At 46.1% G+C, this 11,536-nt stretch overlaps 2 protein-coding genes and 1 long non-coding RNA gene across 3 annotated transcripts; 1 reads left to right on the top strand and 2 right to left on the bottom strand.

Moving 5' to 3' along the window:
• Window positions 1-24: 24 nt before the first annotated feature.
• On the top strand, window positions 25-9,202 carry LOC105417989 (uncharacterized). Its single transcript, XR_965419.2, has 3 exons — window positions 25-816; window positions 902-965; window positions 8,149-9,202. It is a non-coding gene; the product is annotated as an uncharacterized lncRNA (long non-coding RNA).
• Window positions 2,887-6,536, bottom strand: foxf2b (forkhead box F2b). Its single transcript, XM_003974427.3, has 2 exons — window positions 5,056-6,536; window positions 2,887-3,538 (listed from the first exon to the last, which is right to left on the bottom strand). Exons 1-2 carry the CDS (start codon window positions 6,029-6,031, stop codon window positions 3,366-3,368), a joined length of 1,149 nt encoding a protein of 382 aa, XP_003974476.1. The 5' UTR covers window positions 6,032-6,536; the 3' UTR covers window positions 2,887-3,365.
• Window positions 9,203-9,369: 167 nt separating the features above from the next.
• foxq1b (forkhead box Q1b) lies at window positions 9,370-10,870 on the bottom strand. The gene has a single exon (XM_003978243.3). It carries the CDS (start codon window positions 10,660-10,662, stop codon window positions 9,775-9,777), a length of 888 nt encoding a protein of 295 aa, XP_003978292.2. The 5' UTR covers window positions 10,663-10,870; the 3' UTR covers window positions 9,370-9,774.
• Between the last annotated feature and the right edge of the window lie 666 nt (window positions 10,871-11,536).

The following is an 11,536-nucleotide window of genomic DNA, read 5'->3' as shown; positions in this document are numbered from 1 at the left end:
AGTTAAATACTGCCCCCTTCTGGGAATGCTGTGAACCGCAGGCTCCTCTGGGGTTTTTCGATTTTGTTTCCTGTTTTCCCTTTTCTTCCTTTTTTTTCTTATTCAAGGGTTCCTTCTGTCGCAGAAAACTGATAATGACTGCTAACATCCCCCTAAAGGAAGACACGGAGAAGCTCTTATAATCACCAATAACTGGTTAAGCTGGTTAACGTCTCCCACCTCCATGATGGAATCAGGTCAGAGGCATGTTTAGGCAGGGATATGTCGTTTTCCAATCATCGTTTTTGACCTTTTCGTCATTTTTTTTTTTGTTTGATTTAGTTTTATTTACCTGACCACCATCCTCAACTGGTAGGACTAATTTTGTTTTCCCACGAGATTGATGGATTTCAGTATGTCTCAGTCCTGTATTGGCTGTGTTGAATATCAAAGGAAGTCAAAGGCAAATATCCGAATCATTACGCCAACACTGACTTCTTTATCTCCCTTTAAAAAGTTTTTTCTGTCATCCAGAGAAACGCTGATGTGAAACATTCCTCGTGTTTCTGTCAGTCAGACGCAGCCACCTCCGATCTTTTAATTTGTTATCATCCTTATGTCACACTCTTACAAATGCAACACTGCAAATGGTTCTTCTAGAGTGGAGATAAGAACCGTCAGAGTTCTTCTAAGTGTTGAATGTGGGAGGGTCAGAAGACAAATGTTTACCAACGGTGTCCAGCAGGGGGCAGAGCGTCATGAAATACCACCAGAGACTGTTTCTCTTCTTTATGTGCCTTTCAGGACCTGCTGCACGGAAGTGCCACCACCAGTCAGGTAAAGCTGATGGATCCATCACTTTCATGTCAATAATAATGGGGTTTTTTTTCAACTGGCTAATGCAGAATGATTGATCCCTTAGAGTAAACTGAGATGTCTGAGGAAGAGGATGATGATGAGGAGGAGGATATGACAGCTTCAGCTCTGTAAGTCTGGTGAATTTGAAACATGCTGTTCAAACTTTAGTTCAACTTTTTGCCAATTAGCACAAATAATTCAGGGGACAATATTACATGAGGTTTCCTGATATTTTACAGTGATACAAATGCTAAACTAAATGTTATGCTAAACTGCATTTTTATGATATAAGGACCCTTTATCTTATACACGTGCAGATGGTCATATTCATGTCTGTGCTTTTTTTATCTTACAAAACAGGATTTTTTTTTTTTTTAATCAAATGAAAAAGGGGGGGGGGGGGGGGACCTGGCAGAAAAGAAGAAAATTGCATATATACTTGGCCCCAGTCGAAGTCCTTTTTGAAAATAAAATAATAATCCACACACTATCACTACAGTGGATCACTGGATACTGTTTAATGGGATACAAGAATACTGCAGGTGTTACTTTTAAACTACAAATATGCTGTTTTTCTGGCCAGTCATCACAGAATGAGCCTATCTAGCGTGACCACTAGATGGCGACAAAGTCCAGCATATAAGAGAGAAACCTGCACGGAAAAAACAAATTAACTTTTGAATTCATAGCTCACTAATTCTACTATTACTATTGCAACTGATGACAATCATATACGTTTCGGTATTTTATTGTGAGGTTTTTGGTTTTTATTTTTTTTTACTCAATATTTGAATCGTAGACACATTTGTTGTGTCTGAGGACCAAAGCACTGCAAAGTCTGCAAAGATTATCCCCAAATTAATATTTTATTTTAGTTTTGAGCCATACAAGCATGAAAAATAAGCGCGTGGATGTATTAATTTAAGCACAAATCATAATTTTCAGACGCTTTTGTCTTTCATCAGTTATTTAAAATAGTTTGAACGCCAGATGCTGCAGCTAAAACACTTCTGGTCTCTGGTTGGTTGGCAGCTCTGATGTGCACTGGTTTCTAAAAATACCAGTATGTTACTTCTTCACACACGCACTGTAACTACATTTGTTCCTCTGCGTAAATGTGCAAACTGGAGATTTTCAGTCTCCTTTAAAACACGCAGAATTTGTTTGTTTTTTTTTAATCTCTGTTTTTATTAGATTTTTGTCTTTATTCCTCATGGTGCAAACATCGTTTAAATAAGGTGAAAAATTATCTTTCTTTTAGATATATAATCGCACCGAGATGCATACAAAAGACACCAAATAGATTAAATAATCCGATTAATAGACAGAATCTAAACCACATCCAAATACACTTAAAGGTTTTGTGATGACTTGAAATGGGGCAACATTGTCAGGACAGTACAACCCCTTGATGTTCATAAAAATCTAGCAGAAAATAATTTTGAATTTCAACATTAGTTCTCGTCATAAATAGTGAAATGAAAGATCTTTGCTGCGCGTCAGTTGTCGAGTTCCCTGCGTGGGGAAGTATTCATTTAGAAAATACACTTAAAAATACGTCCGCTCTCAAAAGAATCGGGACATTTGTGAAATAATACAAACTAAATTGTCGTTTTCTGTTCGTCGTAAACATGCAGTATAATAATTCTTCATATGAAGCTGAATTTCAATCTCTCAACTTTTTGGAAAAGTTCTCTGCGCGTCAACGCGACAACAAAAAAGCTTAGTTCATCTCTGCTGACAATGCTGGTAGAAAGAAAAAGATGACTAAACTAAAAGACTAAAAAGATGTATTCTGGATTTGCTTTTTTGTTTGTTTGTTTTTGTTTAGCAATACACCTTCCATTTAAACCGATTTACACGGAGTTCCCTTTCTCTTTGGAGCCTATCTGGCTTCATCCAACGTGACCGGGCGACTCTTTATTTCTCTAAAATCAATTGAATTGTATTCTACGCGATCATTTTCAGCGCTGATCTCAGATCTGGAGACGTGCTCGTGACATTTAAAGCCCTGCAACAATCTTCAGCTGAAATCACGTCAGGACAAAGTAGCCTAAAATATATGTCAGCTTTATTGAGGCATTTTACAGGACAGAGTCGGTTATACAATAAGTGCAACGTTGCAGTTCATCTTTGAAGCATGAAGCGTCGTGTGTGGTTAAGATAGAACATAAGTACATAGATTACATTTAGTTTGCACTTGTTATTGGAGCAAACGCATCAAATGTCGTATTTCTGAAGCTTCTTTTGAAGAAGTAAACGCTGGTCTTGGTTGTTTTGGGCACAGTGGTTCTCTTTAAAGGCCTCTGGAGGTTCTTCATTCATTTCCTTCAGTGCAGCCAAATAAAAACTCTTCAGCCGCGTCGGAGGCGAAGCGTGAGGGAGCAGCACGGTACATCCCGGTGCGGATCCTTCAAATTAATAATATTATTCATAAAAAAAAGAGACAATCTTCAGAAATGTCCACTTTTCGTCTACGTGCAGCTTCCGCGGGGGCTCCGTGCGGGAGTCCAGAGTGGCGGCAGCGCTCACATCACGCAGGGTTTGATGTCCTGGCACACGCTCTGCGGGTGGTGGTGGTGGTGGTGGTGGTAGTAGGAGCCGCCCGCCGACGGGTGGAAGGACGAGATGCCGTTAAAGTTGAGCACGAAGTCTTTCCTGTCGCACACCGAGGAGTGGCTCTGATAGCGCGGGATGCCCACTGCGGGGGGAACACAGGTGGTCATCACACACGTGCGTCTTAACAGACATCAGTGAGATTTCAGTGGGAAATAGAAAGATAAAGATCTGCACGATGGGTCTAAAGAGCTGAAATCTAAAGAAGTGACAGAAGACGGTCATTCCTTACTCATAAATACTCATAAATACCTATATTAGCATTGGGCTCGTTTTTTAAACGCGTGATTTAGTTTGTGAGAAGCAACTTTCCACACTTGTCGTGTATAAATCTTCCACAAGATGACAGTATAAGAATTCCTTTGATTTCAGCAACTATTTCCTACAGAACCGCAAAACAGTAAAAGGAAGAAAAAGTGATATGCTTCTGTTTTTATTAAATGGCCAAAAATTATAACTTATTTTAGACGTACAGCAGAAAAAATCATGTAATTTTTTTTCCAAAGGTCACGTGACCGTTAACAACTTTCAGGTTTCAATTTACCTGTTTTAATGTTAGTTTACTCTCTGCGAACATAAACCGGATGTCCTTATGGTTGGAGACTTTTTTTTTTAATATTGTGGAATCTTCAAGTATTTATTATAGTTTATTATTCAAATAAAGTTATCAAACTAGTTAAAATGATATTTTTATGAGCCTGTTAGTGATTCTTCACGCGTGAAAACAGCGTGAATATTTAAATGAGACTCCGTGAGCCAGCTTCTATTTCCAGACTCAGAAAAATAAATGGAATGTTTGGCTTCTGCGGGGTCATAAGGACTCCAGATGTGAGTGTTTTTTCTGGGGAAAGACAGCGGACTTTATCCTCCGGGCCGCACACACACACATGGAGCGACAGTGACCCCGCAGCCTTCACGCACTCCGGCTCAGACGCTTCGTAAAGCTTCATCAGGTCTGATCCAATCCCTCGGCCGGTGTGGTCCGACCCGCACTGCCTTTGTTTGGTTAACATGCGGGACCCTCCGGGGCCTCAGCGTGCTGCTCGGCTCGGTGACTCCCCAGACTGGAGGGAAGCTTCGGCCTGCGGTGCTCGGATTAACGACGGGGAACTAACGGAGAGAGCGCCGCCATAAAAGCGTGTTTGACTCTGTCAATGAGGCAAAAATACCCAGGGAACAATTGTTGAGAGGATTAAAACTCCTCCAGAGCACCAGCGACTCCAAACACCTCAGCTGACTCTATTAGGCTGCTTTTACTGAAGGGCCATATTTATTTAAGCTTTTGAAAATTATTTAAAAAAAATAAATAAAAGCATTTAGACTGGAGGAAACGCAGGGAAATACCCCCCCAAACCTTGTTTTGGCCCGATAAAATAAAAACGTCAATTCCTCTTTCAGTTATTGACTGATCAGCCATTCCGTCCTTTATATTCCTAATTATATTCCGATTAAAAGTTGGAAATCGGCCTGGGCTGCAGAGAAATCTGCACAGCAGGCGGCTTCGTCGGTCCGCCGGATCAACTGGACAATGTTCAGAGACAAATATTTAATATCACGGATTTATTTCAACCCCACCGAAATCCAGACGCGCCATGGTCCTACCTGAGATGTCGCTGCTGTGACTGTCCCTGCCGTTCTGGTGGAGATAACTCTGCTCCAGGGAGTATGCGGACATGCCAGAGTGTAAACCAGAGGATGCGGGGCTGCTGGAGGCCAGAGGCTGCTGTTTGATGTATGGGGACCCGCCGGAGGATGCCCAGTGTGCGGAAGTAGTGGCGTACGGAGAGTGGCCGTCCAGCGCGCTCGCCATGGCGGGGGAGGACGGGACGGGGCTGCTGCTGCTGTCCGGTCCGTACTCCCCGCTGGGCGGCACCGGACAACTCGCCATGTACGTGGAGCCAGGACTCGGAGACATGTGGGGTACGTGGTGGCCACCGCTTAGCCCGTCGTAGCCCCCGGCCATGGAGTTGCTCATCATGTCCAAGTTGTAGCTGTTGCCGTGACAGGCCAGGGTGGCGGACGGAGCCTGAAAGTCAAAACTCTGCGGCAGGATGGAGGTGCCGAATCCTATGCCGTTCATCATCCGGTACATGGGCTTGAGCGCTTGACATTTTCTCCTGAAGCCTCTTGGTCTGCGGCGAAAGGAGCCTTCCTCGAACATGAACTCACTGCCCGGATCAATGGTCCAGTAATGGCCCTTCCCCGGCCTGCCCAGCCCCTTGGGCAGCTTGATGAAGCACTCGTTCAAGGAAAGATTATGTCGAACTGAGTTCTTCCAGCCCTGATATGAACCCCTGAAGAATGGGAAGCGCGCCTGGAGGAACTGGTAGATCTCGCTGAGCGTCAGTCTCTTGGTTGGGGAGCTCTGTATTGCCATTACGATGAGAGCGATGTAGGAGTAAGGAGGCTTTTCCGGTCGCCGCAAACCCGAGCTTGTCTTCTTTCCTTTAATGGCGCTCGACGAACTTTCCGTGGCGGCTTGTGGACTCAGCATGGCTGGGTGCAGAACGCCGGACGCCGGGCTGGATCTCAGAGGAGGCGGAGGGTCCAGCTGCTGCTGAGGGGTCTCGGTCGTCATCTCAGCTCTGACGTACGACTGGCGTGGAGTGTGGAAAGGGAGGGAGAAAAGGCGAGACGCAAAATATCTCGGAAGAGGAATGTCTCTGGATCCAGGGGTCGGTGTCCTCGCAGGCGAGCGTTACGCCGCCAATGTTATGCACAATCCCAATCCAAAATGGAGTAGAATCGGTCTCCAGTTACGCACGACTCCAGCGTTACGCACAATGTTCCCTTGACGCATGCAGAACCCACTTGCAGAGAGAGAGAGAGAGAGAGAGAGAGAGGAAGAGGAAGAGAGAGTGGGGGGCTGGTTATCCAGCGGAGACCGAGTGTCCAGGGCTCGACGTAGAGGTTCTCCTGGGTGTCACGGCGGCGCGAAGTGGTGTTGTGGCCTGCCGGGTGGCCATCAGCTGCCTTAATAGTCCGTCATGCGGAGGAAACGGGAAAACTCTGTGACTTATTGCGCACAACAGTCCAGCCAAACAAAGCTCGAGCACCTATCATTTCATAAATCTTTCTCCCCTCTGCGAGAGCCCCCTCCCCTCTCCTTTCTTCAGCCCCACTCTGGGCCTGCAAATCTCTGACATCAGTGGCGAATCCAGCCCCCCCCCCCCCCCCCTCTTCGTCGTTGCCAAACCAGGCCCAAGTGCAGTTGCCTTCCTAGGCACCGTTGAAGCCCCTCAACTCCCCGTGTTCGGGCAAAACCCCATTTAAGCCGTCTATCAAACCTCCCCCCGGCGAACTAATTAACAGCGCCACACGACACCCCCCTCCCAACACACACACGCACACACACACACACCTATCGAAAACAAAAGAAAATGCAGATGTGACGCTGTGATCTCAGCCTGATCTGCAACAGGTTGTATAGTTTCTTAACACGCCAACGTACAATAAAATACACCAGAGAAATCTCGATTCTCCAAACTCTGCAACAGTTGCGCCAGAAAGGATCCAAAAGCATCTCCGCGGAGCAATACGAGCGGACAATCTTGCATTATTTGTGTTATTTTGCTCATAATTTCCTCCCGAACGGGTCCAGAGGATAACAAAAACAAACTGTCGCGGTGGCGCACTGGGGTAAGGAGTGTGAGAGATGGGGAGGCGGTGGTCTTCACCGTGCGTGTGTAAGCGGGGGGTTGTTCTGAGTAAATGACTTTGACATGAGTGGAAGCAGGCTTTTTCCATCAAGCCCGGCCCTGGATACCACACACAGCGCGCCAGTGTCAGCTTACCGCCCCGGGCCAGAGCCGGTCCCATGGGCCTCACGTTCATTAGAGAGAAAAGCGAAATTAGGCGAACGGGCGTCGACAGTTTCCTCCCCTTTGGAGACATCACACACGGATTTGTCCGACATGTCATGCTATATGACTCTTTTTACATAAATATATCTATACACCTATATATTAGAGGAAACTAGTCCATACAAATATGAACTTCCCAAACAGTAAGGCAACTAAACTCCATTTCCACATTGCAGAACAAAGAATCTGCAGCTTAGGAATTATAACACACGCGCGCGCACAGGAACGCGCGGGCGCGAAGATCTGAACGGACCCAGAAATTTCCTGCGACATCAGAACGTCTGACCCCCGCCGAGATCAGGATGCTTGCAGAGGGAATCTTTGTTCTCCGGAGCTTTGAAGACGTCGCTCCGGCTGCTGCTCTTACGCACCGGGATGATTTGCACTCCCAAATTAACCTTGTTGGAAATGTGAAGTGGTCGGCGGCCCACCGCGAGTTATTCCGCGGTGGTTTGTGCTGAAGAGCTGCTCTCTGGGGCTCAGTCGCGCACGGAGGCCCGTGTGAACCGACATAATAGGGCCTTCTGTTTATTTTCATGTTTAGGCTGAAAAATTGTTTATCCCATAAAATACGACAATTTGGAGAGTTTTGTCTGACCGCAGGCGACCTCCTTCTGACCAATCACAATGGTCAGAAACTGATTTCAATTACGTAAACAAAACCACTTTAAGGAAAAGAGCACAGCTCTTTAAACTTCTTTATCGACCAAACTTGTATTAATCATGTAGTTCTGCGCTCTTCCAGGCTTTCAACAGTCGTGTATGAAAACGAAGCCTTTATCAGGTGTTTGACCGGTAATATCATGGTATTTATCTTTTTCGTTCCCCTCAGGGTTTCCTGTTTCGGAGCTGGCAGGTTTGGAGCAGCCACCGGGACTCTGGAAGGTCAGGCGCGGTCCATTTGTCGGACTTCCTAACATTGTACCCACCTTGAATGACTTACAGGGCTACACTCGGTCCCGGGTCAGACCGCGTCCCCGCACTGGCTCCACATGATTCAGGACAAGCCGAAGGGGGGATGTTTGTAAACAAAGGGCTGCCATGGAGACGCGGGTCACGTGGCTTCGGCACAGACAGGTGTGCTGTTCTGGCGTTTCACCTGCAGGTTGCAGCATTGTCCCTGAAACCAGGCGCGGGTCTCACCTGTCACCTGTCGGATCGTTCCGCGTTTCTGCGCGTTCTTGCGCGTTCAGGCACGCGCGGAGCAATCGGGGGTCGCGTGGAGCAACTGGGCGCTGCATCTAAACAGGCTCGACAAGAAAAATAATGACACGTGACAAAGTTTAGAAAAGTTCGACGAAACAGTTTTCGAAACGTTTGAAAACATTTTTCAATTTTGAATCGTTTTTCATCCCAAGGGACTGTGTTAAAATTTAATACACGAACGAGATCCTTGACAAATAATTTAGCTACAAACCCTCTGTTGTCGTCGGGGTATAATTTTCAAGGATTTTCTTCTTCTGTAGCGACATTATCAAAACCGTCCGAGGACGCTCAAGAAACATAATAAACAGCTATTATTATTATTATTATTATTATTGTTATTATTATTGTTATTATTATTATTGTTATTATTATCATCATCATTATCATTATTATTATCATTATTATCCCTGCCTATATTGTTATTGTTGCAATAATAATCCTCATCATACAGGCATGTCTGCATTAATTGAGTCATTTTAGCTGATTTATTTGTTGATCTTACCTTATTCATGTGTTGAGAAATAAACCGTCCTTAACTTCGCTGTTTTTGCTATGAGTTTAATCCTTGATCTATGTCACTGGAAATTGGCAGCACGCTGAACTTGAAACAAGTTTAATTATTTTATTTGATTATTTCTTTCTTTACTAACTCCTGTTTTACAACAACTCTCTAAATGAATCCCATACAGTTTTTGCTTGCAGGTTACCTGCAGGTGTAACGCTCTCTCCCCTCTTTCTGATTACCCAAATTAACAACTCAGTGAAATCCATGGACTTGTTGTCGCACGTTGTGATTTATTCAAAAAAGATTACGCATGAATCATTAAACATGAGGAAAACGCCAGGATCACGACAGCTGTCATCGCAGCTCAGTCAATATTTATTTCATTTACATATACAACAACATTCCATACAGCAGATCATCCAAAATACGATAAATATAAATACACTTTAATAGATTTATTTCTTTTTTTCCCACTTGCATTTGGTTGCTGTCAGAGACTACAGTAGAAATGAGCAGTGAACATGGATTCATAAACATGGAAGAGGGAGGGGGCAGAGCAAGGAATGTTCCACGATGACAGCATCTATTTGTCCCGTCACCGCACACAAATATAAACACACCATCTGTGTTTGTCTGACTGTAAAATAATCAACAGTTGGGTCTAGAGGACAGGGTCGGAAGTCGTCCACAGGAAGTGCACATGAGGGGAAACAAAAAGCAAAGGAGGGAATAATAACACACAACTCTTCAGGACAGTAAAGAGTCTATATGGAAACCTCGCGCCTTGTTTGGCACCGTGAGCGCGTGCAGGGTGCCCTTGGGTGCCGTCTGCTGGGGGTATGTGCGCGTGTCCCTGCCGGGCTCTATGCTTCCGTGCGCGCCCTCTGACGGGTACGTGTGCTGCACCGGGTAGCCCACTGTATAGGGCAGCAAGTGCGCCCCTGGGGACCAGTAGAAACCGAGCGCGTGTGCGTCTGCATCCACGTGGCTCTCCTCCTTTCGTTTGAAGGGTGTGCTGAGGATGCTCTCAATGGTGAAGGGGCTGGAGAACTTGCTACCCCCCACTCTCTCCTCTGGGGTGGGATAGCGGGTGTTTTCACTTGGGCTGTCCGCGCCCTCCTGTTCCTTCAGCGACCTCTTGGCGATGCGCTTCCTCCTGCGACGGAAGACTCCATCCGCAAAGGTGTACTCACTTTGCGGGTTGAGCATCCAGTAGTTGTCCTTCCCCCACGGCCTGGACGGATCTCGCAGGACTTTGAGAAAGCAGTCGTTTAGTGACAGGTTGTGGCGCACGGAGTTCCTCCAGCCGGTGTAGCTGCCCCGGAAAAACGGGAACTTCTTCATCAGATAGTCGTTGATCTCCGCCAGAGTAAGTCGGCCGCTGCTCGACTCTCTGATTGCCATAGCGATGAGCGCGATGTAGGAGTAAGGTGGCTTGGGTCTGCGGGTGTAGGGCTTTCCCTTGCTGCCGTCTCCGCTCTGCGCGACAGGTGCCGGGCTGTTGGCCACGCAGTCCCCATCTGATCCCAGCTCGTCTCCGGAGAGCGGAGACGGGACTCTCCCCTCTGCATCCATGCACAACTCCACCATGGCCTTCTGTCCGAAGTGGTGCGCAGAGAAAACTTCAAGTTTCATTTCCCAGCTGAAAAAAATCCTCTTCTCAAAGCGTTCCCCCCGCTGTAATCTGTTCTCTTCCTTGGTGGAGCAGGTGCAGCGCTTCCGTTTGCGGGGAAAGTCTAGGAGCGCTTCAGGTTTTTTTCTTTCGTTTTTTTTAAAAAAGCAACTTCAGTCTGTCTGAAGCCGCAGCGCACAGGTCTGTCTCCGGAGACACGCTGGTCTTCCTATAATATAATGACTCTCCAAGGGGACGGCCCAAGGGCGGGGCTTCCAGCCCGACTCCATTGAAGCGACCCAGTTATATAACAAGTAGATGGTGCCGTGGCACAGGACCGGGTGGGGGTAATTAGTGAGGTGCGAACGGACAGGTACGTAAAACACCCAGCGTGCAAACCCAAAACGAAGCAATCTTTTATTTATCACAGAAACCCTTACAGCTGCCCCCTGTTGGCAGAATTATTATGCTACACTTCATAATTGCCGAGGAAAAACTTCCAAAAGGCAAAACAGTGATAAGTATTTAGTCTTTTATAACTCTGCTCTGCATTAATAACAATTTCTGGTTAAAAACACACATCAAGGCTGCATCACACCTTTGGTGAAACCACACTGTTTGTAGCCACTCCAAAAGGATCTAAGTAAACTGCCACCCCTAACATCTGCAAACCAAATTTTTGTGTCAGACTAACTCTCCGCCTGTCAGCACCCTTCAGCGAGACAACAGTAAAGCCAGAGAAGTAAAATGAGTTATGAGCTTGGCCTCAGGCCAGCAATAATCATTAAACTTTTTTTTCCCCCGCCACACCTTCACGCACTGGCTCGGACTTTCCTGAAGCCTCTAGAGATCACCTCTGTCATTCTCAGCATGCTTATAGAACACTGCATGTGATCC

This window comes from Takifugu rubripes, chromosome 20 (genome assembly GCF_901000725.2).
Source record: "Takifugu rubripes chromosome 20, fTakRub1.2, whole genome shotgun sequence".
Lineage (NCBI taxonomy): Eukaryota > Metazoa > Chordata > Actinopteri > Tetraodontiformes > Tetraodontidae > Takifugu > Takifugu rubripes.
The sequence above is the reverse complement of the archived record's forward strand: the minus strand, read 5'-3'. Positions and strand labels throughout refer to the sequence as shown.

Bases quoted from the DNA above. Each gene is read 5' to 3' on its own strand.
- foxf2b (XM_003974427.3), bottom strand. From the start codon at position 6,031: ATGACGACCGAGACCCCTCAGCAGCAGCTGGACCCTCCGCCTCCTCTG. The intron at 3,539-5,055 runs GTAGGACCATGG...TTCCCCCCGCAG, and splicing joins TCACAGCAGCGACATCTCAG to TGGGCATCCCGCGCTATCAG.
- foxq1b (XM_003978243.3), bottom strand. From the start codon at position 10,662: ATGAAACTTGAAGTTTTCTCTGCGCACCACTTCGGACAGAAGGCCATG.